Source organism: Camelus bactrianus, chromosome 21 (assembly GCF_048773025.1).
Source record: "Camelus bactrianus isolate YW-2024 breed Bactrian camel chromosome 21, ASM4877302v1, whole genome shotgun sequence".
Classification (NCBI taxonomy): Eukaryota; Metazoa; Chordata; class Mammalia; order Artiodactyla; family Camelidae; genus Camelus; species Camelus bactrianus.
The window spans coordinates 20,914,778-20,942,607 of NC_133559.1; the positions used below are offsets into that span (position 1 = coordinate 20,914,778).

The 27,830-nt window shown below is 37.3% G+C and overlaps 1 protein-coding gene across 1 annotated transcript in view; it reads right to left on the minus strand.

The window, feature by feature from the left end:
- Positions 1 to 27,830, minus strand: part of SLC9C2 (solute carrier family 9 member C2 (putative)) — a 69,065-nt gene that overhangs the window by 15,448 nt on the left and 25,787 nt on the right. The window contains exons 11-22 of the mRNA XM_074349815.1: positions 26,348 to 26,429; positions 23,261 to 23,427; positions 22,544 to 22,654; positions 20,769 to 20,866; positions 19,687 to 19,806; positions 14,653 to 14,851; positions 13,604 to 13,792; positions 12,420 to 12,569; positions 9,889 to 9,940; positions 8,129 to 8,277; positions 5,014 to 5,139; positions 12 to 110 (exon numbers count right to left, since the gene is read on the minus strand). Of these exons, the coding sequence (XP_074205916.1) occupies positions 12 to 110; positions 5,014 to 5,139; positions 8,129 to 8,277; positions 9,889 to 9,940; positions 12,420 to 12,569; positions 13,604 to 13,792; positions 14,653 to 14,851; positions 19,687 to 19,806; positions 20,769 to 20,866; positions 22,544 to 22,654; positions 23,261 to 23,427; positions 26,348 to 26,429 (1,542 nt within the window). The remainder of the gene's footprint in view (positions 1 to 11; positions 111 to 5,013; positions 5,140 to 8,128; positions 8,278 to 9,888; positions 9,941 to 12,419; positions 12,570 to 13,603; positions 13,793 to 14,652; positions 14,852 to 19,686; positions 19,807 to 20,768; positions 20,867 to 22,543; positions 22,655 to 23,260; positions 23,428 to 26,347; positions 26,430 to 27,830) is intronic.

Below are 27,830 nucleotides of genomic sequence, written 5' to 3' on the forward strand. Positions count from 1 at the left end.
TAGTCCCTTACAATTGCCATTCCTGAAATAATTAAGTAGATTCCTTGCGGCATTTCACCTTCTTTACAAATGACATCTCCATAGTCAAAATAGGCAAGTTTGGCTCTTTCCTGAAAGAAAAAAAAGAGAAGAAAAGGAAAGAAAACAAGAATCAACACAAAGGCTTCATAGCCTACTTGTCTAAAGAGAAATAAGATTTTAAAGCTGAAAAGTAACATATAAACACAAACCATATTCTTTGGTTTGTTAATGAATTATAACGTGCTGACAAAGCTCATTAACTTTTACGGGAAAAAAGGGACAAGCAAGCAAACTGTAGACCTTGGGATGAGGACCAAGCAGAGTGACTGTGGAAACGCCTGATAAATGCTGGGTGGCATACGTGTTTACAAGAAAATGCTATAATTAGGATCAAAGAGACAGGCACAGGGCAATTTGGGGGGAAAAAAAGCATTCAGAAAAACCGCAGGACCCTGTCGTGGATGTCTAGGCAAGACTTTACAGAGGAAGGAACAGCTAAGCTGAGACCTGAAGGAAGAGTAACAGACAGGATATGAGGAGGTGAAGACCACTCAAGGGCACAGGATTCAGTTTATGCGAAGACTCAGAAGCAAATAGAGTACCTGCACTGAGGGTAAATGCAGAAGATTCAGCATGTCTCAGGCAGGGAGTGGTGGAGGCCAGGGCTGAAGTTACCACTGAGCATCACTAGGCCAAGTGTCCATGGTTCACAATACTTTTAGGGATTCACAACATTTTAGTTTCTTTTAATATCAGAAGGAAATACAAGAACTTTTAGGTAGAGGAAGATGTTTTAATAGTAAAATATCCATCTTTATACTAAAGCAATTATAAAGTATAATTTTTTTGTTTGTTTGTTTGTTTTTGTTTTTTTTTTTTTTTTTTTACTGAGGAAGAGGCCCACGAAGGCAGGGGTGCCTAGGGCCCACAAAAGTCAGAATGCAGCGTGGGAGAACATTGCAGGGCTGGAGAGGTGAGCCAGAGCCAGGTCTGCAGGGTCTCACAGGCACAGTAAAGAGTGTAGGCTTTTCCCAAAACCAGGGGAAAGCCACTGATGGGTTTGTTACAGGAGAAATAGGATGACAGATTTGCATTTTACAGAGATGTGTAGGAAACGTATTTCCAAATCACTCACAGTGGTTATCTCTAAGCGTGGGAGGAGTGAAAAGCTTTCATTTTTTACTTCTGAATTATTTGACAGCATTGAAATAAGCATGGATGACTTCACAATATTTTTAGAAAGCTCACCTAGAGCCAATTATCCAGCTTATGTATTATTCAGGCCTTGGTTTTCTACCATTTTCTTCAGGCTTATCTTTATAGACTGTTACCTTTTTAATTAACCATAGCAGCCGGAGGATGAAAGAAGGGAGGAGGAGTGAAAATTAAAAACAGTCGTGGCTGGGATGGAGACCAAGACTGAAATTAACGTCTACAGTAGAGGGTGTCTGTTTTGATTACGAATGGATTTTAGTCATCCCCGTAATTCCTGGGCAGTCCCTAATGAGAATAATGCCCATGTTTTCCCAATTTATTACATTTTTTTAACCCTAGTGCAATCTGATTTAAATGGCTATTAAAAGCCAACATATTAAGGAAAAGGGTCATGTAAAGAGTGGGAGATGTCCATAAGGGGACAGAGAGAGTCCAACAGCTTTGCGTATGCCTGTCAGGTTAAGGAGGGGGAGAAGTTTGTGCTCTGGTTATAGACTCCCCTCAGGTGTATGGGAATCTTGAATTTATGGAGTTATCTTCTCACTGTTTTTCCCAGTCCTCCCCCATTCATTTCAGGATGGTGAATTAGTTATACTTGTGGAAAGCATTATCTATAAAGAGCTAAATTCAAATTTTGTTTTAAAGTTGGATATTTTAAAAAATTGAACAGGATGTAGATTGTAATAAACACCCTTTAGGTATCTTCCTCCCAGTCCAGGCCCATCCGTCACCTCCCGCTTCTGTTTATTTGAGATCTGTTTTCCAAACTATCACCTGTGGCCCCTGACCAGCAGGTCTCCTTGTCCTCGCAGCCACACGTGTACTCCCCAAAGCTGGACATCTGACTCAAGCTAAGCCAGTTGGGTTTCTCTCTCAAGAATTTAAACTGAGAGACAAAGAGCCTGGCTGTTGAGAACTGAGTCATCATTGTAAGAGGAAAGGTCCACAGATTCCTGCCACCTACCCCGAGATTGGCCTGACTCCCACCCTGCTTGGGTTAGCTAGTCAACTGCTTCTTAGTTTCTGTATACCACCACAGCATCCTTTCAAACAAAGCTCCCCCTTTGCTTAAACTAGTTCAAGTAGGGTTTTGTTACTTTCAATCAAAGGAGTCTTAATTTAACTAAATTTGAAATCAATTTCAAAAGAAAAATTTAAAAATTTCTGGCATGAAGAAAACACCGGTATCTTGAAATCAGATATTCAAGGCTCAGCAGAAACTCCACTATGATCGCTGTCTTTCTAGAAACACAAGGAAAACCGCCCTCATTATGGACAGTTGCCTTATATATCTCCATGCCTAGATCACAAGGTATAGCACAACCAAATCTGTGCTAAAGCAAGAACCATTCTTTGTCACAGTGTCTCCCTGCTTCCAAAGATCTAACAGGTTTTAATAAGTTGACAAAAAATATTATATACCCTAAAATTCCTACCATGCCATTTAAAACTAAAGCCACAAACGGGTTGTCCATAGGTCACATCCAGTCCACAGATGTATTTTGTTTGGCCTACATAGTATTTTTAAAATTCTGAATTGGTTGCCAAATTTTACAGATTTGGAATTTTCACATTAAAACTCAGATTACGGATCCTCTTTTTAAAAATCTGACCTCTATGTTATTAAATCTAACAGCCAATTTTCAGTCTTCATCTTATTTGCTCTCTCAGCCTCATTTGACATAGTTGATCACTTTCTCCTCCTTGGAATTCTTTCTTCACTTGGCATCTGAGATACTATTCTTTTTTTCTCCCTCCTACCTGATGAATAATTCCTCAGTTCTTTTTTTTCTGGTTTTATTGAGATATAATTGACATACAGCACTATATAAGTTTAAGTTGTACACCATAATGACTTAACATACATATATTGCAAAATGAAAACCATAAAAAGTTAATATACATCATCTCATATAGTTACAAAATTTTTTTTCCTTGTGATAAGAACTTTTACAATCTACTCTCTTAGCAATTTTCAAATATACCATACAGTATGACTTTATACCTATAGCCATTATGTTGTATATTACAACCCCAGTATTTATTTATCTTATAACCTGGAAGTTTGTACGCTTTGACTCACTTCTCCCATTCACCCAGCTTCCACCTCCCACCTCTGGGAACCATGAATTTGATCTCTTTTTCTGTCCTCAATTATTTTTTGCTAATTCCTCCTCATCTTCCCACCTCTAAATGTTGGATAGCTCAGGACTCAATCCTTGGATGTCCATAATAATTCCTTAAGTTATCTCATCAAGTCTCAGGACCTTGACTATTAGCCCTGTGCTGACAACTCCAAAATGTCTACCTCCAGTGTGGCCTCGCAACTGAATGCCAGTCATGTATTTAACTGCTTACTCAACACCTCCACTTGGATGTCTAATAGCTTTCTCAAATTTAACTTATTCAGAATCAGACTGTTATCTCCCCCAAATTAGTCTTCTCTTCCCCATCTAAGTAGATAGTTACTCCATTTTCAGGCTGTTTTCTATTTTCAGACTAAACTCCTAGAAGTCATCATTTCTCTAACACTCACTCCATCAGCATCGAAGCTCTCTCTTCAAAACGTATCAAGAGTCTGATCACTTCTCACCATTTTCACTCACCCAAGGACCTATCATCTCATGCCTGCTTTACTGTAATCACTTCCTAACTGGTGTCTTTGGCTTGCCCTTGACCCCAGACAGCCTGTTCCCAGCACATCAGCAGGTGATCATTTTAAAACGTCAGTTCGATCATGTCACTTCTGTGTTTAAAACTTCTCAATCCATTTCCATTTAATTCAGAGTAAAAGCCAAAGTCCTTACAATGACCTAAAAAGTTCTCCAAACTCAGGTTCTCCACAACTGCTCTGGCTTCACTTCCTCCCTCCATCACTGGTCCTGCCACAGGGGGCTTAGGGACGTTCCTTGGATACAGGAAGCACGCTCCACCTCAGGTCACTTCACTTGCCTGGAAGACTTCTCACCCAGATATCTACATGGTTCACTCCCTCACTTCTTTTAGGACTTTCTCAACTGTCAACTTATCAGAGCAGTCTTCCCTAACCACCCATATCAAATAGCTGCCCAACCATATTCCCTTTTCTCGCCAGCATTTCTGATCTATCTGACAGACTATTTATTTACATATTGGTATGTTTATTGTCCATCTCCATCCATATAATATAAAGTCCATGAAAGCAGGGACTCTCATTTATTTTGTTCACTGTCACATCCCCAAACCTAGAATAGTCTATGGAGTATAGAGGATATTCAGTAAGTATTTGTTGAAAGAGTACAAATTCCTATAGCAACATTCAGCTGACTTTAGACAGAGCATGAATTCTTGAATATACCATAGTCCTCACTGTTCCTTATTTATACTCTACCCAGATGGTTTTACTTTTATATTATCTGCCTTGCCAGTATAGTAATTTAAAAATGGAATTCAGACACTAAAAAAAAATATTTTCCAGAGTGTGTTGTAGACCTTCTGTTGTCCAGAGGTCTACAACAGAAAATAAGATGGTACTGGTAATAATCAGGTAACATAGATAACTCATCCTAAGCTGATAGCAATTATTAAAAAAAAAAAATCTTTTCCCTTTAGGCTCAGAATGAAATCTATGCTTCCGAGTTTTCCTGGGCCTCCATTTTGACTTACCCTTCATTGGCCATTACAGGATCCTTACTTTGGATAAATTTGCTTTTTTTTTAAAATCTTGCATTAGGGAGTGGAACAGATGAAAAATAATTATCATTGAACCTGAGCCAGAATAGAAGACAAAATATTTACCTTGAAGAACTCAATGAGAACATCGTTATTTTCTAGCCAAATGATATTATTAAGGTATTTGTCAGGAGTAGGGGGTGGGATTGCCATTGGAAAGTTATTCAGTGCTTTTATTTTTGCAAGAAGTACCTAAAAACACACAATCAAAATAATGGTGATCAGATTCCATAATAGAAAAGGGACATTAGGTAAAAATAAATAAATACGTAAATAAGATACTGTTATGCAAATTTAATCATGATTTTGACTCAGAGCTTCTCTCATCTAATTTTTTTATATTTTATTTTTTCTGATTGAAGTAGAGTTGATTTACAATGTTGCGTTAGTTTCAGGTATATAGCAAAGTGATTCAGTTTTGTACATATGTATTCTTTTTCAGATTCTTTTCTATAATAGATTATTACAAGATATTGAATATAGTTCCCTGTGCTATACAGTAGGTCCTTGTTATTTATCTATTTTATATATAGTAGTGTGCATCCTTTAATCCTAAACTCCTAATTTATCCCTTCCTCCCCTCTTTCCCCTTTGGTAACCACAAGTTTGTTTTCTATGTCTGTGAGTCTGTTTCTGTTTTGTAAATAAGTTCATTTGTATTATTTTTTAGATTCCACATGTAAGTGATATCATATAATGTTTATCTTTTTCTGTCTGACTGACTTCACTTAGTATGATAAACTCTAGCTCCATTTATGTTCCTGCAAATGGCAAGATTTCATTCTTTTCTATGGCTAAGTAATACTCCATTTTACATATATATATATATATAATATACATATACCACATTTTCTTTTTCTTTTTTTTTTTTTTACACATATTCTTTATCCATTCATCTGTTGATGGACACTTAGGTTGCTTGTATGTCTTGGCTATTGTAAATAATGCTGCTATGAACATTGGGGTGTTCAAATTATAGTTTCCATCTTTTCCAAATATATGCCCAGGAGTTGAACTGCTGGATCATATATATGGTAGCTCTATTTTTAGTTTTTAAAGGAACCTCCATACTGTTCTCTGTAGTGGCTGCGCCAATTTACATTCCCACTAAAAGTGTAGGAGGGTTCCCTTTTCTCCAAACCCTCTTCAGAATGTATTATTTGTAGACTTTTTGATGATGGCCATTCTAACTGGTCTCTCATCCTTTAAATTGTCCTGTGACCTTTTTGGTCCCTATTCTCCCCTTATTATTATTTTCACTGATATATTAACTCATATTGAATTTATCATCTTTACAATTCAATTAGCAGTTGTATTCTACTCTGTCTTAATCTCAAATTGTCTAAACTTCACAGTTGATTCCTGTATGATTTAATGCCAGGTTCTCTCAAATTTTTTTCTTCATGTGTATGATTTGCTTCTCTAAATTCTTCTGATTTTGGAGTATATAGTTTTAGTTTTGTGGCCTCTGAAAAGCCTTCTCTGGCTTCCCCCACCAGTAAGAGATAATCTCTTATTTCCCTTTTTCTCACGGTATCTCTTACAAATCTCCCTTATGGAACTCATTATATTATATGTAGTATCATTATTTTTACTTGTATGTTGTATGTAACTTTTGTTGATTGGCTGAATAAATGACTAAATGAAATAATGAGCAGAGCCCATGGCCTTTGGGGTCAGTGTTGTGCTCATTAAGTATCCCAATCTCCTCCAGAGTCCATGACATAAGTAGGTATTCAACATACATTTACTCAATTAAATTGACTAGACTTACCTAGTTCCTTATGACCTGGGATTGATAATTATATCTCTTTGGTGAAAACTAGGCAATTAGTAGGCTTTCAATAAATAACTGTTGGAGGATTACCATTATCTTTCCAAACAAACCTGTAGTGAAAAAAACGATCCCCTCTTTTCATAAGGGGTATTTTTTATTTATTTTGATTAATGGGCATCATTCAACTGAATCTTATGTAATCTTCAAATTGATGAAAACACACAAAAATACAAAACACCATGTGCACAGAGGTGTAACATGAAGAATACTGTAAAGCATCCCCTTTTGTCCCTCTGACAGACACTAAGGAGAAATTATGTTATGCATTTAGTCCTTTGCCATGATATTACAGAGACAAAAGAGGTAGAGCTATAAAGGGGAAAGCTGGCCTGTCCCACATCCACTTCCCTCCCTTCTGGGGCCATGGAGAGGGGACTATGTCCAGAGAATGCCCAGAAGCACAGTCCATGGTGGCCTCTGGCTGAAAGGTGCCAGTGACAAGAAAAAGCACATGACACACGGCAGTGGCTTATCATTAGGAAAACAGGCAGGATATGGGCCCAGAACTTGAATTTTCCTTCTTTATGCTAGGAAGCAGAAAGACTTTTGAACAGGATAGAAAGAACATTCCAATCTGCACAATATGCAGGCTAAATGGTGTATGTGATTGAGTGATGGGATTAAACATTCAACATTTTCCCCTCTGTCTTATGTTCCTAGTATTTTTGCAAATGTATAATTTTTCAGAAGTCCATTTATCAGCTAACCAATTAGGGTGTCTTCCCTGTTCCTCTCCTCTCAGAATTGCCCCCTCCCTGAAATCCACCAACACACACACACACACACACACACACACACACACACAGGTCCCCTACCGACTACATTAACAATATATGATTACCACCTCCCTTGTCACAGATTATGGGACTGGGAAGAACATATTCCACCAGTAGACAGAGAGGCAGAAAAATCTAGTGAGTTTGTAGAGGGAGCCAAAAGAAGATGCCACAGAGGGCAACCTGGTTAGGAAATGGAGAATCTGAAATACTTTGGAGGTCGTGGTACAAGCCTCTTCCCAAAGTCTGGCCATGTGGTCTGGCCACCATGGGTTCTGTAAGGCACTGTGTGTCCTTATAATAAATCCTCCAACACCATTTCTTTGCTAAACCTACCTCAGGTTGGTTCTGTTATTTGCAACCAAGTGGTTTTGACACAGAGTGCACTAGGTGGCATTGGCACTAGTTGCCACTGGCATTAACAAAGGCTTAGGCAACTACAGAGTTAACACCTGGCATGAATTGCTCTTTTTCCAGTGTCCCTTGTTCATTACACTCTGCTGGAACAACAATGCAGCCTTGGGTGGTGGCTCATGGAATCAAGCAATATGGAAAATTACTTTATTACCTTATTCAGCTCAATGCCCTCGTATTTATCAATAATGCCTCTTGACCAAAGGAAGGTGAGGCTTTCCAGAGCTTTAGCAATCACGTTCCGGATCGCCTGCTTAGTCTTCAAAGCAATGACAACATCACGACCCTCGTGTTCTATGAGTCCTGTAGCAAATAAAACTATCAGTAAGCAAAGAATGCAGTAACTGTAATAATAACTAACACTCGTATAATAGTTCACAATTTTCAAAGTATTTACACAATATTCTTTCATTCCTGTTTCATACAGCACTTGTGAGGCTGGTAGGACTGAAGTTATTTTCATCTCCGTTTTATGGATGAGAAAATTGAAAAAGGGCTTCCTTTACCTGCTGAGAGACAATCCCTCCACCTTATTTCTGTGGCACCTCCTACACATCTCCACCATGTCACTCATGGCCTTGTAGTATGATTATATTTCCTTATTTGCCTCATCCTCCATATTATATAATTTTCCATGGGTGGGTGAATAAATGAGTGAGTGAAAGAGCCCCTGGACTTTGGCTGGTGGGTCTTTCTGAGATCAGATTGCACAGCTTTTCCTCTTTAACGAGCATGAGAAGTCATGGAATGGACTGGGTGGGAGTCGAGGCCAAAGCTGCATGTTTCGTCTTTGTAATCCTAACCTTGAGCACAATGCCTGACGTCTGGACGGGACTCAGTCACTTTTTACCTGTAATGAGCTGAGCAGTGAATTGAAGGACAACGTGGCCAAGAAAGAGCACAGGTTTTGGTGTCAGATACACCTGGGCTTGAGGTCTACCTGGCCCCTTGCCAGCCATACGACCTCAGGCGAGTTAACCTTTCTAAGCCTCTATTTCATTATCTATAAAATGAAGGTGATAATAGTATTTGCCTCATGGAGTAAGCATAAGGATTAAATGAGATAATGCATATCAAGCCATTGACACAGCCCCTGACATAATTAGCGTTCGATAATCAGTTGCAGTAACCATATGGGTACAGGTGCTCCCTTTTACATGATTGAATCTAGAAAACTCTGGAATATTCCATACTGATCTAAAACATAAGACAGCAGCTCCTAGACCACTGATCTTTAAAAGCGCAGAAATAAAAATCTGCCTAATACATAAATGGAAACAAGGGGCCCAGGATTTTCTGAGATAGTGCAGAAACATTCTGAACTACTGTCTCCAAACTTACAGTTTCATTCATTAGACCATGTTCTTTCAGTTTTGATATGGAAAGTACGAACCTCGTAAATCCATAGGGCATCTTACAATGTCCTTATGAATACAAAGTGGTTTTGCTTTCTTTCTTTTATAATAATGTCCATTTATTAAGGGCCTACCATCCACCAGGTTCTCACACTGACAGCCTGGCCCACAGTCCCCTTATGAGAAAAGCAGATCTAAGAAGCTTCGTGTAAAATCCTAGGGCTCCTGCTGTGTGTTTCAGCTGAAGCAGAGTGACTGTAGATGCTTGAGAAATGATATCCCTTGCAACCTCACATTCCTAAGTATCCTTGCAAACAAAGTAAAACAAAACAAAAACAGCCTTTGTCAAAGGTAATCTTAGTCTTTTTCTTACAACCTTAAGGAATCTGATCTTGCCAGTTTTTGCACACCTGGCCTATCACATGTGTTCAGGAAATGCTTATTGAATGACTAAATGAATGAGTGAGTGGTTGAATAAAAGCATGAACTTGTCTTCTTTTGGTTAAATTATGGGATGATAAGGTGCGATTTCAGGAAATCAGATATTCCAACCACCTACCTAGCTCCTTGACAGCATCTCGTTTGTTGGTTTCCAAAATTTCATATAATTTCTGTAAGAAGTTAAGAAAAACATTCATTTCTAATTACACCAAGTACATTTCAGGCTTTAAAATATGAGAAAAAGAAGTATGGTAGAAGAAATCTCACTAAGTTTATGATTTGGGGGAGATATTTGGCTTAATTCTTCCCTCTACGTTAATTCTGCTTCTTCCCCCAGGCTTGTACTCATAGTCCGATAAATGCTGTGTGGTCAGGAGCGTACATAACCACTGTGCCTAATATTTCTCAGGAAGAATTAGTGTGTACTCCGCTGTACGCCAAGGAGAGCTCTCATGGATACAGCCCCACTAGAGGATGGCCAACAGAGTGGCTGTCTGGGGAGTCAGCCTATTGGAAGCACAAAAGCAAGTGGAATAAGGACAAAATGGTGTCAAATAGTTCATGTTTCCTGCATAAATGACATAAAAGAAGAAATAGCTCCACTCTGGTCTAACCAATCTCTGTTCAATCACGCAAGAGGTATTTGTCAAATGCCGACCATGTCCCAGGCGTGGCTCTTCATGGAGCTTACCTTCTAGTTTTGAGTCTTTATGGAGCTTGCACTGGACCACACTAACAGCCCTGGGACTGAATAACTGGAAGTTCTCTGGGGTGACAGGCTACAGATGACTGAAATTCTGCACCCGAAAAATGCATGGTGTAGTGCTATTTACAGGGAACAACTGGTTTGATATCTAAAGTTTAAGCAGTTAAAGTTGAGTGTGTGTTGTGGGGTTTTTTTGTTTGTTTTTTGGTTTTTTTGGTTTAGAAAAATCACGTCATAAATCCCTCATTTTGAATACAGGAATGAGGCATACAGTTTTTATTAAATTGTTTCTTCTCTTGCTAAAGGGGAAAGGGCAGAGGAGGGATAAATTAGGAGTTTGAGATTAACAGATATACATTACTATATGTAAAATAGATAAACAAGGACTGGCGGTATAGCACAGGGAACTACATTCAATTTCTTGTCGTGACACGTAGTGGAAAAGAACCTGAAATACATGTACATGTATAACTGAATCACTTTGCTGTACACCTTAAACTAGCATTGCAAGTCAACTGCACTTCAATAAAAAATAAAATTTTTTAGAAGTCACTTCTTCTCGCTTGGTAACATTGACTCAATATTGGGAAAGTGCCAAATTATTAGCCTGTACATGGCACCTGTATGCTGTGCTCCAGCCCTGCTTACAGAGGTGCACAGGCAGCTGCTAAGCCCCCTTCATGCCAGACTGGACCTCCAGCAACTCTGTGAAACTGCCAAAGTACGGCCTTGCCCAAGAGAGCAGAGGAACCAGCTCACGCCCACAAAAAGAATACAATCATGAAAGCCTGGACGCATGGGTGACTTCCCTGAAGGTGAGCGGCCACTGGCCAGTTTCTAGAACCCTGTCACTTTCAGAATAAACATCTGTTTGATACCTAAACACATCTCAAAAAGTCATTTAAATCTTCACTAAAGTCTCCTTTAAAAATGCCAAAGGGGAATTTGTTTCATCTCTTATATTTCCCAGCAACTGCCCCCAAATCTCTGTGCCTTCACTCAAACTCCTCAAAACACATTCTCTGCTCCCCTCAGTGGCTCTTGTCTTTCTTCTCCCCTCTTCCTGCTTCTAAAATCTTTTCTCCTATGAATAGGCTGTCTCTGGAAAGTGGTAGGGTGGTATAACTTTACAACTAATTTTCAAGTGGTCAAATTATGCATGATTATTTTTTATTACCTCTGTTGTCTTCTGTATGTGTGTGTGTGTGTGTGTGTGTGTGTGTGTGTATTCTAAGACCTTACCCTTTCAGCCATGCAGAGCCACTGAATACTCTTAAGCAGAAAATCACACACAAAGCTTGATATAGCCCTTTTAGGAACCTCACTCGACTAAATTGCAGAGTGGCCTGGAATGGACAGACCGGCGTGAGGAAACCTGGTCAGGAGATGACTATTTCCATCTGTGAGTTCCTAATGTGCTTATGCCCTCATCTCCCATTTGGGACTTTTCCTGCCTGGAAATGAGGAGGGTTTTGAATGACAAAAACATAATCGTAAAATACTACCACTCATTCACGCCTCAGTACCGGCATTTCAAGTTTTCAATGTGACATCTTTGTTCTCTTTCCCTCTCTCTTCCCACCACTTCAGACCTACCCTTTCTTTGAAGCCTTGTTCATATCTCAACTCCTACATGAAGCCTTTTTGAAGTGCCCTACCTTTCAGAGAGTGTTACAAGACAGACAGAATCTCTACTGTGCACTCAGAAAATAAAAGCAAGTAGATTTTCTTCTGTGACAATCATAAATAAGTTCGATCATGACAGCTGAAATTTAAAGAGCAGAGACTGTTCCCTGCAGATCTTGTCCGACATGGTAAACAACTGAATTCCCCTCACTTGCTATAATTTAATCTCTTGGGTCAAATACATGCAGACAGAGTCTTAAAAGAAATTAATACACCTAAGTGATGTTTTCCCCAAATGATCAGTGCTTGTGTCTCACCTGATTTACTGATTCTCGGCTAGAAATCTGTCGTATTAAAAATTTGGTATCCTCTTGACTTTTGACATAGCCTTTTGTAATACTATACATCAGGCTGAGCTGCTTTTTGATCTGCACGTCTATGATACTTATCAGCAGTGGTATCATTATCTGGAATAACGGAGAGAAGAAAAAAAGCCTGAAAATGTGACGAGGAAAAGCACCCTTAAAGCAGACGTTCCCAAAGTGTCATTGCCAGACCAGCCGTGGCATCACCCAGAAGCTTTGTTAGGAACATAGACACTCAGGCCCCACTCCAGACCTGCTGAACCAGAAACTCTGGGGATGAGCCCAGAAATCAGTGTTTTAACAAGTCCTCCAGGTCATTCTATGCACACTCAAGTTTGAGAGCCACTCCCTAAAGAAATGAAAGTTCAATGGATAGCTGCCTCTGTAGCTTTAAGGGAAGGTCCCTACACCTTTTCCCCCATTCTCCGCATGCCTGGATTTCAGAAGAGAGATCACCCTATAACCTGGGGGATAGTTACCAACTGAATAAATCTTCTCTTTACCCCTGTTTCTTCACCAGTAAGATAAGGAACTTAGGATATCCAAGAGCCACCTTTGCTAGAAATTTTTCGAATCATAAGCTGAGGCAGGAGAGCACAGTGACTGCACAGTTAGGGCTTTGTCAGCAAATTTTACTAAAACTTGGAAAACTTGTTTCTGGGTTATTCTGCTTCAAGTAGCATCATCATTTTCATTTATTCACCCAGTAAATAATTTATGAAGAACTTATGATTTATCAGGCACCATTCTAGAGTCCTAGGGTACATCAGTGACCAAAACAAAGATCCCCACCCCATAGAGAGTATACACAACATACAGTAAAATGGTGATAAGTGCTATGGAGAAAAAAATAAAACGTAAGCAGGTGGAGGGGGATCAGGAAGACGGGGTGGAAAGCTGGGAGTAGGGAGGGCAGGTAGTGTGGTCAGGGAAAGGCCTTTGTGAGAAGGTGAGATTTAAGCAACGACTTGGAGTGAGAGAGTGAGCCAAGCAGATACCGGTCGGGAGAGGGTTCCAGGAGGAAAGACAGCTCCCCGCACCTGCCCCATTTCTTTCAAAATAATGTGGTTTCTTAATTCATCTGACAAATAGTGTAGGAAAAAAACCCCACAATTTTTTAAAATGTGAAGTTTTACCTTGATAAGAGGAAGAAATCTAATTATTCTGAAATAACCTATTATTACTGCAAACTGAATAAGAACCAAGTTGTCTGGTCTCAATTTGACAAAGTATAAACAGAATATATCAACAATTCCAATGAGCACGGTAAAAAATTCCAAAATATTCCAATGTTGATGAAAATATTTCCTTTTCAAAATTATTATCTGTTTAGAAAACACAGAATTATAAAGTCATTTCATAGCATCTATACAGTGATATGGGGAGGGGGGAGGGTTCTAAAAAATTAACAGTTAAATCCTCAGCTACAAATGAGTTATATTCCAAAAGTTAGGTTTTAACTCATTCATTTGAAATTCAAAAACATCCATTTTAATCTCCGACGTCAAAAATTATAATTTCACTCAAAATATATATAATCTATCATGAAGCTGGTATGCCAAAGACAAGCAATGAAAAACAGTAAACAAATCCACTGCAATGATATTAATAATAGAGTATGAAAATAAGGGGGGAGGGTATAGCTCAAGTGGTAGAGCGCATGCCTGAGGTCCCGGGTTCAATCCCCAGTACCTCCACTGAAAAATCAAATAAATAAGTAAACCTAATTATGTCCCCCTTGCAAAAAAAAAAGGAAAGAAAGAAAAAAATAATAAAGTATGAAAATAGTAACACTGATAAATTCATCTTTTAAGCATGTATCCTGAAAAGTAGCTCTCATATCATGACAAGGACCCAGCAAACCAATTTGGCTTTATTCACTTATTTTTTGCATTGTTACAGAGAGTATTTGAGGGAAGCACTCTGTCTAGATTTTCAGTTCTCTTTTACCCAACCTTTGAGATTTTCTTCATTTATGATACTTACCTGATATCCAAGACTGTGACTATTATACTGATTTCATTGCTAAACTCAGAAAATTCAAAAAGATTGCTAAAATTCGAGGATCCTATCAACTGTTACAGGAGATGACTTCTAGTATCAATTATTTCAATAATATGACAAAATAGATTCAAATTATCTAAATTATTCTTTTTATAGGATGTATTTCTATTTTAAACAGTACCTTCAGTGCTGATCCTAATAGGTATAAAAATACAAAGTAGTAGTTGACCAATATCAGTGCTGACACATTTAACTCTCTTGCCATTGGCCACAGATGTACTATCATAGGATAAGTGTATATTATTGCTGTAATATATCCAGCATATTCAAATTCTTCTGAAAATACAATGCGATGTACAAAAAGAAGAAATTTATTATTCCTAAAAAAAGAGACCAAATAAAATGTCAGATCACTTTAGAAGTATAAAATCTGAACTTCAACATTTGTTTAAACAAATATTAACATTAATTTGAAGAATATAAATACATAAAATAATAGATAATATATAAATATATAAAACACACTTTCTAAACATAAAAATCATAAAGGAAAAAGATAAAATATGGCTCTAATTAATCTATATCTGGGCTGGGGAGATTTTTTTTTTTAAGTTGGTGTCTTATATATATTATTCACTCAAGTAGAAGAAATGTTTTCATTAACCTTTACCAGAAACATTAGATTCTGTAAATATATACTCATATTTTTTGTTTGTTAGGATGTTTTTTGGGTTTTTTTTCCTCTCAGTATTACTAAGATATAATTGACATACAGCATTGTTTAAGTTTAAGGTGAGCAGCATAATGGTTTGACTTAATGTACATCATGAAATGATTATCACAGTAAGTTTAATGAACATGTATCATCTCATGTAGATACAAAATTAAAGAAAATGGAAAATAAAAAAATTTTCCTTGTGATAGAATAGAATTTACTCCCTAAACAACTTTCATATATAACATACGATACTGTTAATTGTATTTTTCACATAGTACATTATATCCCTAGTATTTATTTATCTTACAACTATAAGTTTGTCCCTTTTGACTGCCTTCATCCAATTCCACCTCCCCAGTCCCTAATCTCTGGTAACCACAAATCTGATCTTTTTTCCTATGAGCTTATTTGTTCGTTTTTGAAGTAAAATTGACCTACAACACTGTTAGTTCCTGTTATGCAACATAGTGATTCACTATTTCTACACATTTCAAAACGACAACCACAATAAGTCTAGCTACGTCACCATAAAAAGATATTATATAGTTATTGACTGTATTCCCCACCCTGTACAATTCATACTGGTGACTCATTTATTTTGCAGTCAGAAGTCTGTACCTTTCAATCACCCTATTTCTTTCCTCCCCCTACTCCTTCCCTTCTGGACACCACCTGTTTGTTCTCTGTATCTATCACTCTTGTTCTCTTTTATTACATTTGTTCATTTGTTTTATTTTTTAGAGTCCACATATACGTGAAATCATGGTATTTGTCTTTCTCTGTTTGACTTACTTCACCTAGCATAATACTATCTAGGTCCAGCCATGTGCCAAATGGCAAGATTTCATTCTTTTCTATGGCTGAGTAATATTCCATTATGTATACCACATCTTCTTTATCCATTCACCTATCAGTGAACACTTGGGTTGCTTCCATATCTTGGCTATTGTAAATAAAGCTGCAATGAACATAGGGGTGTGTCTTTTCTTATTAGAGTTTTCATTTTCTTCAGATAAATACCCAGAAGTGGACTTGCTGGATCATATGGTAGTTCTATTTTTAATTTTTTGAGGAATCTCCATACTGTTTTCCATGATGGCTGCACCAATTTACATTTCAACCAACAGTGCATGAGGGTTCCATTCTCTCCACATCCTCATCAACACTTATTTGTTGTCTTTTTGATAACAGCCATTCTAACAGGTGTGAGGTGATATCTCATTGTGGTTTTGATTTGCATGTCCCTGACAGTTAGTGATATTGAGCATCTTTTCATGTGCCTGTAGGCCATCTGTATGTCTTCCTCTTTGGAAAATCATCTAGTCAGATCCTCTGCCCTTTTTTAAATTGGGTTATGTGTTTTTGTAATGTTGAGTTGTTTGAGTTCTTTGGATATTAACCCCTTATGAGATATATTGTTTCCAAATATCTTCCATTCAGTAAGTGGCCTTTATATTTTGTTGAGAGTTTCTTTCACTGTGCAGAAGCCTTTTATTTTGATGTAGTCCCATTTGTTTATTTTTTGCTTTTCCTTTCCTTCCTGAAGAGACATATACCAAAAAAATTACTAAGACCAATGTCAAATAGTTTAATGCCTATGTTTTCTTCTAGAAGTTTTATGGCTTCAGGTCTTACATTTAAGCTTTAACTCATTTTGAATTTATTTTTGTGCATGGTATGAGAGAGTAGTCTAGTTTGATTTGTTTGCATGTAGCTGTCCAGTTTTCCCGGCACGCTTATTGAAGAGACTGTCTTTTCTCCATTGTATATTCTTATCTCCTATGTCATATATTAATTGACCATAAACACATGGGTTTACTTCTGGGCTGTCTATCCTGATTCACTGATCTATGTGTGTGTTTTTGTGCCAGTATCATACTGTTTTGATTACTATAGCTTTGTAGCATAGTCTGAAGTCAGAGAGACTGATTCCTCCAGCTCTATTCTTTCTCAAGATTGTTCTGGCTACTCAGGGTCTTCTGTGTTTCCATACAAATTTTAGAATTAAATAATTCTATTTAGAAATTGTTCTACTTCTGTGAAAAATGTCATTGGTATTTTGATAGGGATTGCCCTGAATCTGTAGATTGCTTTAATTAATACAGTCATTTTAACAAATACTAATTCTTCCAATCCATGAACACAGTACATCTTTCCATCTGTTTGTGTTGTCTCCAATTTCTTTCATCAGTTTTCAGAATTCAGGTCTTTTGCCTCCTTAGTTAGGCATTTTATTCTCTTAGGTATTTTATTCTTTTTGATGCAATTGTAAATGGGATTGTTTTCTCTTTCTCATATTTCATTTTTAGTCTATAGAAATAAAACAGATTTCTGTATATTAGTTTTGTCCTGCCATCTTACCAAATTCATTGATGAGCTCTAGTGGCTTTCTGGTGGCATCTTGAGGATTTTATATGTATATTATCATGTCATCTGCAAACAGTGACAGTTTAACTTCTTCCTTTCCAATCTAGGTTCCTTTTATTTCCTTTTCTTCTTGATTGCTGTGGCTAGGACTTCAAAAACTATGTTGAATAAAAGTAGTGAGAGTGGGCATTCTTGTCTTGTTCCTGATCTTAGAGGAAATGCTTTCAGCTTTTCACCATTGAGTATGTGTCAGCTTTGGGTTTGTAATACATGGCCTTTATTATGTTGAGAAATGTTCCCACTGTGTTGAGTTTATATCATAAATGGATGTTCAATTTTATCAAAAGCTTTTTCTGCATCTACTGAGATGATCATATGATCTTTATTCTTCAGTTTGTTAATGTGGTATATCACACCGATTGATCTGCAGATACTGAACCATCCTTGCAATCCTGGAAATGTATTGTTGAATTTGGTTTGCTAATTTGTTGAGGATTTTTGCATCTATTTTCGTCAGTGATATTGGCCTATAATTTCCCCTTTTTTGTGGTATCTTTATCTGATTTTGGTGTCAGGATGATGCAAGCTTCATAGAATGAGTTTGGAAGTGTTCCTTTCTCTGCAATTTTTTGGAATAGTTTGAGAGGGATAAGTGTTAATGCTTCTCTACATGTTTGGAAGAATTTACCTGTGAAGCCATTTGGTCCTGGATTTCTGTTTTTTGGGAGTTTTTAAACTACTGATTCAATTTCAGTACTGGTATCTGGTCTGTTCTTATTTTCCACCTCTTGTTGGTTCAGTCTTGGGAGATTGTACATTTCTAAGAATTTGTCCATTTCTTCTAGGTTGCCCATCTTATTGGCATACAGTTGTTTACAATAATCTCTTATAATCCTTTGTATTTCTGTGGAGTCAGTTGTAATTTCTCCTATTTCATTTCTGATTTCATTGATATGGATGCTCTCTCTTCTTTTCTTGGTGACTCTGGCTAAAGGTTTATTAATTTTTCTTTATCTTTTTAAAGAACTAGCTCTTAGTTTCATTTATCTTTTCTGGGGTTTTTTTTGTTTTTTTTTTTTAGTCTCTCACTTATTTCTGCTTATTTATGATTTCTTCCTTTCTACTAACTTTGGATTTTGTTTTTTTCTAGCTCCTTTAGGTGTATAAGGTTAAGTTGTTTGAGTTTTTCTGGAAGGCATTTTTTAAAATTAAAGCTAATAGCACATAGGGACAATGCAACAATGCAAATATTCATATATCAAAAGCAAGAGATAAATAAATTTAGAGAAAACACTAGTGCTGATTAAAATTAGGAACAGGAAAAAATATTCTATGATATATATTTTTTAAATGGTTTCTGTTTATTGAAAGTAGAGGCTGACAAAAAGAAGTTACCTAGATACATATCGAGACCCTAGAGTCTTAATTTTTTATATTTTTCTTTAAACTTAATACATGGAATAAAGTAAAAATTATCATAATTTGTTATGAAAAGTATATTAACAACCATTTAAAATTTATTAGCATTAATGGTCCCAGAATCTTCTCATTTGACATCTTTAGTAGAGAAACCTTGTCTTTCTGCTTTAAAAATTATATAGGTTCAGAACTTATATAACAAAGCAAAGAAACTACACAAGTTAAGTAAAACTTGTATCTTGTGACATTTTGGAAATTGGTGATAGGTATTATTAAGGCCATGCTGTGTTTTTCCTAATTATAGACATCAGCAGAAACACCGCATGGCACAGATGAAATGTGAGAGCTAGATCCAGTCTTTGAGATTGATATTTCTCACTCTCGCTCACATCAGAAGAATACTAGAATATTACAGAAGCCCAAGACATAATGTGACCCTAAGACATGGCAATTAAAACTTGAAGAATCCAAATATGACCATCCTTTTCTTCTTCTTTTTTTTCCTATCTACTCTCTACTGGAGGTGTCAGTGAAATTGCTGAAACAGAATGCAGAAAGAAAAGCAAGCACTCTGCTCCTTCCCCACTCAGTCAATGAGTTGACTATAATGTTAGTGGGGTTTTTTTAGGGAAAATCATGGTAATCTATTCTGACAATGTAGGAAAGGTCACATTTTCAAGTGCATTGCTATTAAAAGTTCATAGTACTTACCCACATAGAATAAGAGGTGCCTTCTCTTTATGATATTTGAAGAAAATTAACAAGCTTTTAAACTTCATAAGCCAACTTCTAGCTCTTACATAAGCTAAAACATCATAAATAGTCATGAATCTAACAGAGAAAAATACAGATACATGTTATAAGGAAAAACAAGTGCTATATCTTTGGGTAATATAAACAGAAAGTTACACTAAATATAAATGTAGTATGGGTTTGTTAAATATGCCTCAGTATCCATCAGCTACCTACCCACAGTCACAGAAGAGAAACATTTTAGCGTAAGCCTCTTGCTGTCCATGTTTCTGGAACTATTCCTGACCTGAGGTAAAATATAATTAAAACTTCTCCAGACCAATTCTTTGGGGTGCAGAATCAAGCTTCCTTTTGTCACGCCTTGCCTATCCCAAGATTTTCCAAGGCCCTAAATTCCCTATCTTTCCCAAACTTTATCCAGGAATTGATGCTGTATCTCCCAGACGTATTACCAGGGTGCTGAAATTTAACCATCACCCAGACAACTCTCCCATCGTAGTTGCCCCAAAGCTTTGTCTTCGACCATCCATTCTCTAATGTTTACCAGGGCTGTGACCAATTATCAATATATCTCTAAGATACTAAGCTTTCCCCATCAGATTTACTTGCATCTATCAGTTCCATAGGTTGGGTCAATTCCTCCAGAGTCTGATCCATTCCAGAAAGCAGTTTAATGGCAGGCTCCAGGCTTCCCTACCTCCCCTATTCAGTAATTTAGTGAATATGATATAAAGACAAAATACTTATAATAGTAATTGAAACTATATGGGTTCCTTTTCATGGCTTCCCTTGTCTCTTATATAAATTGCTCTCTAGTCAGAACTTCCTCCAGAATCTCCTAATGTCATCAAAGTTATGAAACCTGGGGGAAAAGTATAAACAAGTAAAATAGGAAGTAGATGGATAGATGGATGGATAGACAGATAGATAGATAACATAAAAAGATTGATCAATCTGGGCATTCAACTCTCAGTTTGTTCATTCTGTATCACATACACATTCAATTTTGGAAATATCAATTAAAGAAGTATTACACTTACTTTCCTTGGATAGGGCAAAAGCTTTTGGTTGCACCAATTAATGTCCGGGCTGCCTCTACACTGAGGACTCCATCATTACACTGTTTTTCAAAGCTACTCTAAAAATAAAAATTACAAAGGACCAAAACATTAATGTAACGTACTCTGACATTTACATGGCCCTCCCTCACTACTATTATTGAACTCAATATATGAAAATATACTTCTCAAAAACTTCTGTAACAGGAAATACATTTTATCCAATTTAAATATTTAGAGAATATTCATTTTTTGCAAAGTACTTTCCTGGATGTTATAAAAAATACAAAGATTCCTAGCTTCAGGAAACTAAAAATTTATACAACTCAGAGTTTACTTCAGATGCTTAATATGGCTAATTACTAGAGAAATGCAATCAAAACCACAATGAGGTATCACCTCACACCAGTAAGAATAGCTATCACAAAAAGTCTACAAATAATAAAAGCTGGAGAGGGTGTGGAGGAAAGGGAACCCTCCTACACTGTTGGTGGAAATGTAAATTGGTGCAGCTACTATGGGGAACAGTATAGAGGTTCCTTAAAAAACTAAACAATAGAGTTATCATGTGACCCAGCAACCCCACTCTTGGGTATATATCCAGAAAAAACAAAAACCCTAATTTGAAGACACATGCACCCCAATGTTCATAGCAGCACTATTTACAATAGCCAAGACATGGAAACAACCCAAGTGCCCATTAATAGGAAATTGGCTTAAGAAAATGTGGTGTATATGTGTATATATATAAATATTATTCAGCTACAAGAAAAGAATGAAATCTTGCCATTTTCAACAAAACAGAGAATATTATGCTTAGTGAATAAGTCAGAGAAAGAAATACCATATGACATCACTTATATGTGGAATCTAAAAAATAATACAAATGAATATAGATACAAAATAGACATAGAAAACAAACTTATAGTTACCAAAGGGGAGAGGAAGAGGGGAGAGACAAATTAGGAATATGGGATTAACAGATACAAACTATCATATATATAATAGAAAAGCAACAAGGATTTACTGTATAGTATAGGGAATTATATTCAGTATCTTATAAAAACTTATAATCTGAAAAAAATAACTGAGTCAGAATACTGTACACCTGAAATTAACACAATATTGAAAATCAACTATATTTTGATTTTAAAAAAAAATAACACGGAGTCAGTCACTGTATGGAATTGTTGGTTTAAAAGTAAATGTGGTAAGTCATTATAACAAGGGTCCCAAAAATCAAGGGTTGATTTAAAGTTGATTTTACCTAGTAATCTTTCTATGTTTATATTACAACATTTAAACATTGTCTTAAATATTTTAAGAGAATTTTGATTCACTAGATTTATTTTAACTTTTTAGATTTATAAGAGTTAAATAAGCACTTGGGAGAATTTTCTATAAAAGGAACTCAAATATGTTAAATTTATAAAAGCAGTTTCAAATATTTGGAGATGTTTAATTAACTAAGTATGTAAATGGCACCAAACATCATTCAAGACTACTCAAAAATGAACTGCTAAAATTTACTAGAATAATAAGAATTAGAAAATTAGAAATAGAATAATAAGATTTGTGACTTGAATTTAAAGTCTAAGAGATTTTTTATTTTTATTTTTCAACTTTAATAAATCAAACATATATTTTAACAACCAATCAAAAGGTGAAAAAATTTTTTTTCTAGTCACCTAAAAACCATATGTAAGAATTGCAAAAATAACAATAAGTAAAAAGCAGATAATGTGAGGAGTACCAACCATTTGTATTATAGCTACATGCAATCTGGCTTCTCCTATTAAATCTTCATCTGTTGGGGACTCCTTTGCTTCTTTGTCACATGAAACATGGGTAAACTGAACAGTATCAGACTAAGTTGAAAAACATACAAAAAAGAAAAGAAAAACATACAGAGCTAAAGTTTTTTAAAAAAAGTAAAAATGATTAGAAGCTGTTAAATGCTTTGCTCAACAAAGATTCCAGTAATTCAAATCTGAATCGCTAAAATGAAGGGCTGTGTATGTAAATAACATTCTTCCTATGGGAAATGTTGCTTTCAATTATGGCGAAGTAACTATTCATTTGGGGAGATTTAGAAACCAAATTCTCCAAACCTGTCTACGCTTGACTGCTCTCTGAAGCAGCCTGTGTTTTCTACTTCTCATAGTACTTATACAGGGAGAGATCTCTCATTTCTTCAACCAATTGGAAACATCACCTTGGCAGAGGCTATTCATAGTTACTCAATCAGCCAGTGTGTAAAAACACCAGTTCTCCTGTATTTGGGAAATATTACCAGATCAACAAGACCTTCTCTGTAGAGACAGAATACAAAGAAGTATAGCATAACTAGTAAATATACCCCCCTTCAGTTTTCTGACATATAACTAGCAGAATCAAGTTTTTTACAATAAACTAGAGAAAGAGATGCAGACCCAGGGAGGGAAAGGACTATTTTTTGCTAGGTATCAACTCACAGGAATGATGTATTCAATCTTTGTTTTTTCTTCTACTAAGGTCCAATTAACATTTGTCAAAATTTTTTCTGTTTTACACAAAGCTATTCTGTTCTGTATCATCTCCTGGATGTGCTTAATGGCGTTTTGCATGGCCATTTGTCTTTGAAGGGAGAGAGCACACAAACCTGTGACAAAGAAGAATGAGGACCTTAACAGAATACAGTGAAGACTGCACAGAGAAGCAAAAGGATTGCATGATGTAGGGAAATCTTGGCATTACCTGCATAGCCAACCCAGAGTGCTTAGAGCAAGGACAATTTTTGTCCAAAATTTTGCAGAAAATCACCCAGCTATCCATTTCCTTTCAGCTGTACTTTATCTGATTCAACTGCTAAAGAATGTTTTCTTAGTTTCTTTTCATTTCCTACAGCTGGAGACAAGACTTACTGCTTCAAGGCACTCCATCAGTATTTCTCAAGGTATGGAAAACTAGCTGTGTCTTCTATGGTAGAGGGGCTGCTTATTAAACTAAGCAAATTCCTGGGCTCCACCCCATATCTGGAGAATCAGATTGTCCTGGAAATTTGCATTTTTAACAAGTTCTCCAACTGATTCTTACACACAATAAAATGTAAAGGCCACTGCAATAGAGATCCCTCAAATTTAACATCTGTTTCCTGACCAGAAAATCTGCATGTCCAAAACTTGCAGCAGTTTGTATTGTCTTGAAGTATGAATCTGAGATTATAGCTATCAGGCTCGCTTACCAAAAAGAAGTTAATTAGTGACTGAGCTTAGCCTACTCATTCAGAATTCCATCTCAATAAACTGTTCTCTCTTCCTAACTGCGTATGAGATATCTCATAAAGAGTTAAAAAAATGTTTCTAAATGTTTCAGTTTAACTTTATTGCATTCTCTACAGGACACTAGGCAACAGTAGTATTTGAAATTTCGAGGATTCAAAAAGGTCTGGAGTCATATCCCTCTCAATTCTGTATGGTCCAGAGCAAAGATGCATTTGACCTCATGCTTAATAAAGAGTTAGAAGGTGTCAGCTTTGGATTTAAAATCTGGCAGCTGAGAGCACCCAAGGAGAAAGTTTATTCGTTTGCCTAATTACATCCTTCTCATTATGATGGAGCAAAAGCCACTTTGCAGTTGCTCTGGGGAAACACGAGTATATGTGGACCACTTGGTGGCGGCATATATTTGAGTTAACTCTCATGACTAAAATGATCCAAGAACATGAGGAGGGATCTCCTAAAAGCATTAGGCCAGATGGAAGAAGTTGCTTCAAAACTCTTCATGATAAAACTCAGTTTTGTCAATTACCTCCTCACATGCAAGTATTTCTAGAAAGGATGAGCATTGATTCTGAGGATAATATACTTGCTATATTTTTTTGTTTCATAATGAAAATTCTGAGGTTTAGTTAATACAATAAAAAATGGATAAGGGAAGAAAAAAAGAAGAAGAAAACACTTCCATGAGAATAAAACTCTTTGATCTTGCCCTTGAGTATCAGAATAAGAGCAATCACAAGGAAGCCAGCATGGGAGAAATCTAGACGTTATATCCTAAGCAAACAGAACAGAGTGGGTGTGGATCCCTGAAAGTCAATGAAAATTGGTGGGAAGGGAGGTGTGAGCAAACCCTGAGGGATCGAATTAAGTTCACTCATTCTCCAGTGTAGGCTTTTGCTGATCCAAGCACAACTTTCCACTGCAAAGAAGAACAAACCCATAAATGGGGGAGAAGGAGAGTTGCCAAAAAATCTGCCCCATTTACTAGCCCTATGCACAGTTGGAGCCCTTGCCTTTGCAGTAAAGCTGTTGCAGGAAGCTCTGCAGCAGTGTTGATGGGGCATGGTTTCAGGAGTGGGCAGGACAGTGAAAAGGCACAAGCAGAGATGGGAAATTCACCAGACTGTTTCTCTGTTTATAAGAAACTTCCTTCAACATTACTCTTTCACTGACCTCTCATTAGTTCTATGATTTCCAAGAAATTTTCTGATTACTTATTTGATTTATCAAAGAAATCAGTAGAGGCCAACACTCTGAATAATGATCACAATTATTTCACACATAGAAAGAAATCATCCTCATTATAAATGAATAAATTGATTTTCTGCCTTATCTATATTCTCCTGTGAGTGTAGTGTATATAAGTTTCCATTAGTCTCATCAATTCTAGATACCCTGACAGAATCAGTTCTCTAAAGCAGCAAAGCTGAGGACCAGGCCATGGGATACTGGAAAATACAAAGGTCCTACTCTAAGACTTTGTTTAATCCCACCCCATCCTCTCTCTTCCCTACTTGACTCCATCGCCACTGGTTATCTTATCCTAGATTTCTCTATTGATCATGGGTCTATTTGTGACTTTATTATATTTACGTATTTTATCATCAACAGCTTCAATTTTTTTCTAGAAATAGGCAACTCTGGCAGAGCCTGCTGGTTGCTCCCAATACCCATTCTCCCTTTCTTCCTTTACCAACAGAGTCTCTGAGTTTTGGCTAAGCATGTTGCCAGTCAGGTCAAGATAATATTTCCCAGCTTCCCTTACCCATGGGTGCCCATGTGACTAAGATCTGGCCAATGGAATGGGAGTGGTAATGACATACACAACTTCTGCATTATGCCCTCAAAAGGAAGCTGCTTACCCTCCATGGCCAACATGACCACCATCACCACCACCCACCTGCCATTTTCCCTTCCTATTGACCGCATTGAGCCAGCTTCTACCCTGCAGACAATAGAGCACCCCAGGAAGAGGAGGACCAATAAACAAGAGGGATCTGAGATCTCTGGACAACCTTGTGGGGGAGACCCATTCCATTCTCCTGGACTTTTTGGTGGAGGAAAAACAAACAAACAAACAAACAAATCTCTGTCTTGTTTAAGCCACCGTTAATGTTGTTTCTGTTAAACTGGCTGAATCAGTATCCCAATTAATACATCATCTATAAATAGTGAGTGAACGAAAGTGCATGATTTCATAATCAATTCCTTGAGCTCCATAAGAAATGTCCCACCATCCCCAACAATAATCTATTTGCATTATTCTCCCCAGTTAATTAATGAAGGATAGACATATTTTACCTAATGTCCTGGCTGAACGAGTCATCATGTATGAATTTATTCCCATAGTCATTAGTGATATCACCTGTACATACAATATAAACTGAAAAACAAAACACAGAGTCAGAATCAAAACATCAATAAGTTCTCCAGAGGGAATCACTGTTCAAATTAACCACCAGCAAAATTCTACTTTAACCGACATTTTTTAATCCTGCCTCTGATAAGTAAGCAGAGACAAAGGGTTGTTTCGTGGACACTGCTTGAATATAATCTACTGGGGCAGAAATTAGTTTTCAACCAGAATGAGAAGAAGATCGATTTTGCAGTTTGTGGGCGGGGGACGGACACTGAGAGCAGAGCGGTCCCCAGACGCCGCCGTCAGCAGCAGCATCTCCGCGGCGGCTCGGGAGGAGCCTGGCGGGGCCCGGGAGGAGCCCCAGCAAGAGCAAAAGCGGGCCGTGGTGACCACGGCGGGACAGGGAAGTGCCCCGCCGCCAGCATTTACCACAGCCACTCGAGAAGCTGTGAAGCAGCAGTCAGGACCCATGGTGCGGTCCGCAGAAGCACCGCCACAGCTGTAGGTCCTGACTCGGCCGTTTACGAGCCATGTAACTTGAGCCCAATTAACCACTCCGAGTCTCAGTGTTCCTCACTGAAAAACGGAGTGAACAGCAGTGTGTTCTTCTGAGCGCATTTCCCAAACTTCACTGATCACAGTGAGCACCCGAAGTCCTTCTGAAAGACACAGCCTCCCGGGCTTCTTCCCTGCGGATTTTTATTCTGTAGGTCTGGGGTGGGATGCCTCCAAGCAGTTCTTAACATCGCACAGATCTGGGGAACACTGTAAAATGACACTCAAATGTCTGTTAACATTTCGTTGACTTGGGCTTGGGCCAATGCCTCGCACAAAGGAAAACGGAAGGAGCTCAGATACTGGTCATCATTCTTTTCCTCTAGGAACATGGAAGAACCCAAAGGCTCTGCAAAACCACAGGTGTGTTTGAACTCCAAATTAATTTTCAGACCCTGCCCCCAGATATGAAGTGTAAATCCTCAGGAAAGATGATGAGGAGTATGATACTCCATTTAAAAAAAAAAAAAAAAAAAAAAGGAGCACCATTAAAAATAAGCACTTCCTCTTTGGGTAATTGGGGCACCCCAGTTCTTTTACTAACATGCTATTCTCTTTGTTTTGATTTCTCCACATGCAAGATGGAGAAGGTGACAGTTGCTCTCCCTAGAAAAGATATTTGAAAAATACTGTACTCCTGGGGTCTTCGAGGAGAGGAGTGAAATAGCAAAGAAGAGAAAATCCTGAACTTGAAATTGGATAATACCAGGAAACTCTGGACAACTACCTCCAAATTAAAGTTCCTTGGGAGATGGGTAGTGTTCCTAATTTACATTATTTAAGTGTTTTTCTCCCTCCTAGGAGCAGGTTTGGGATTTATCTGACTGGGAGGTGGCAGGGGTGTCCTGAGGATTTCTAGAAACTTCTAAC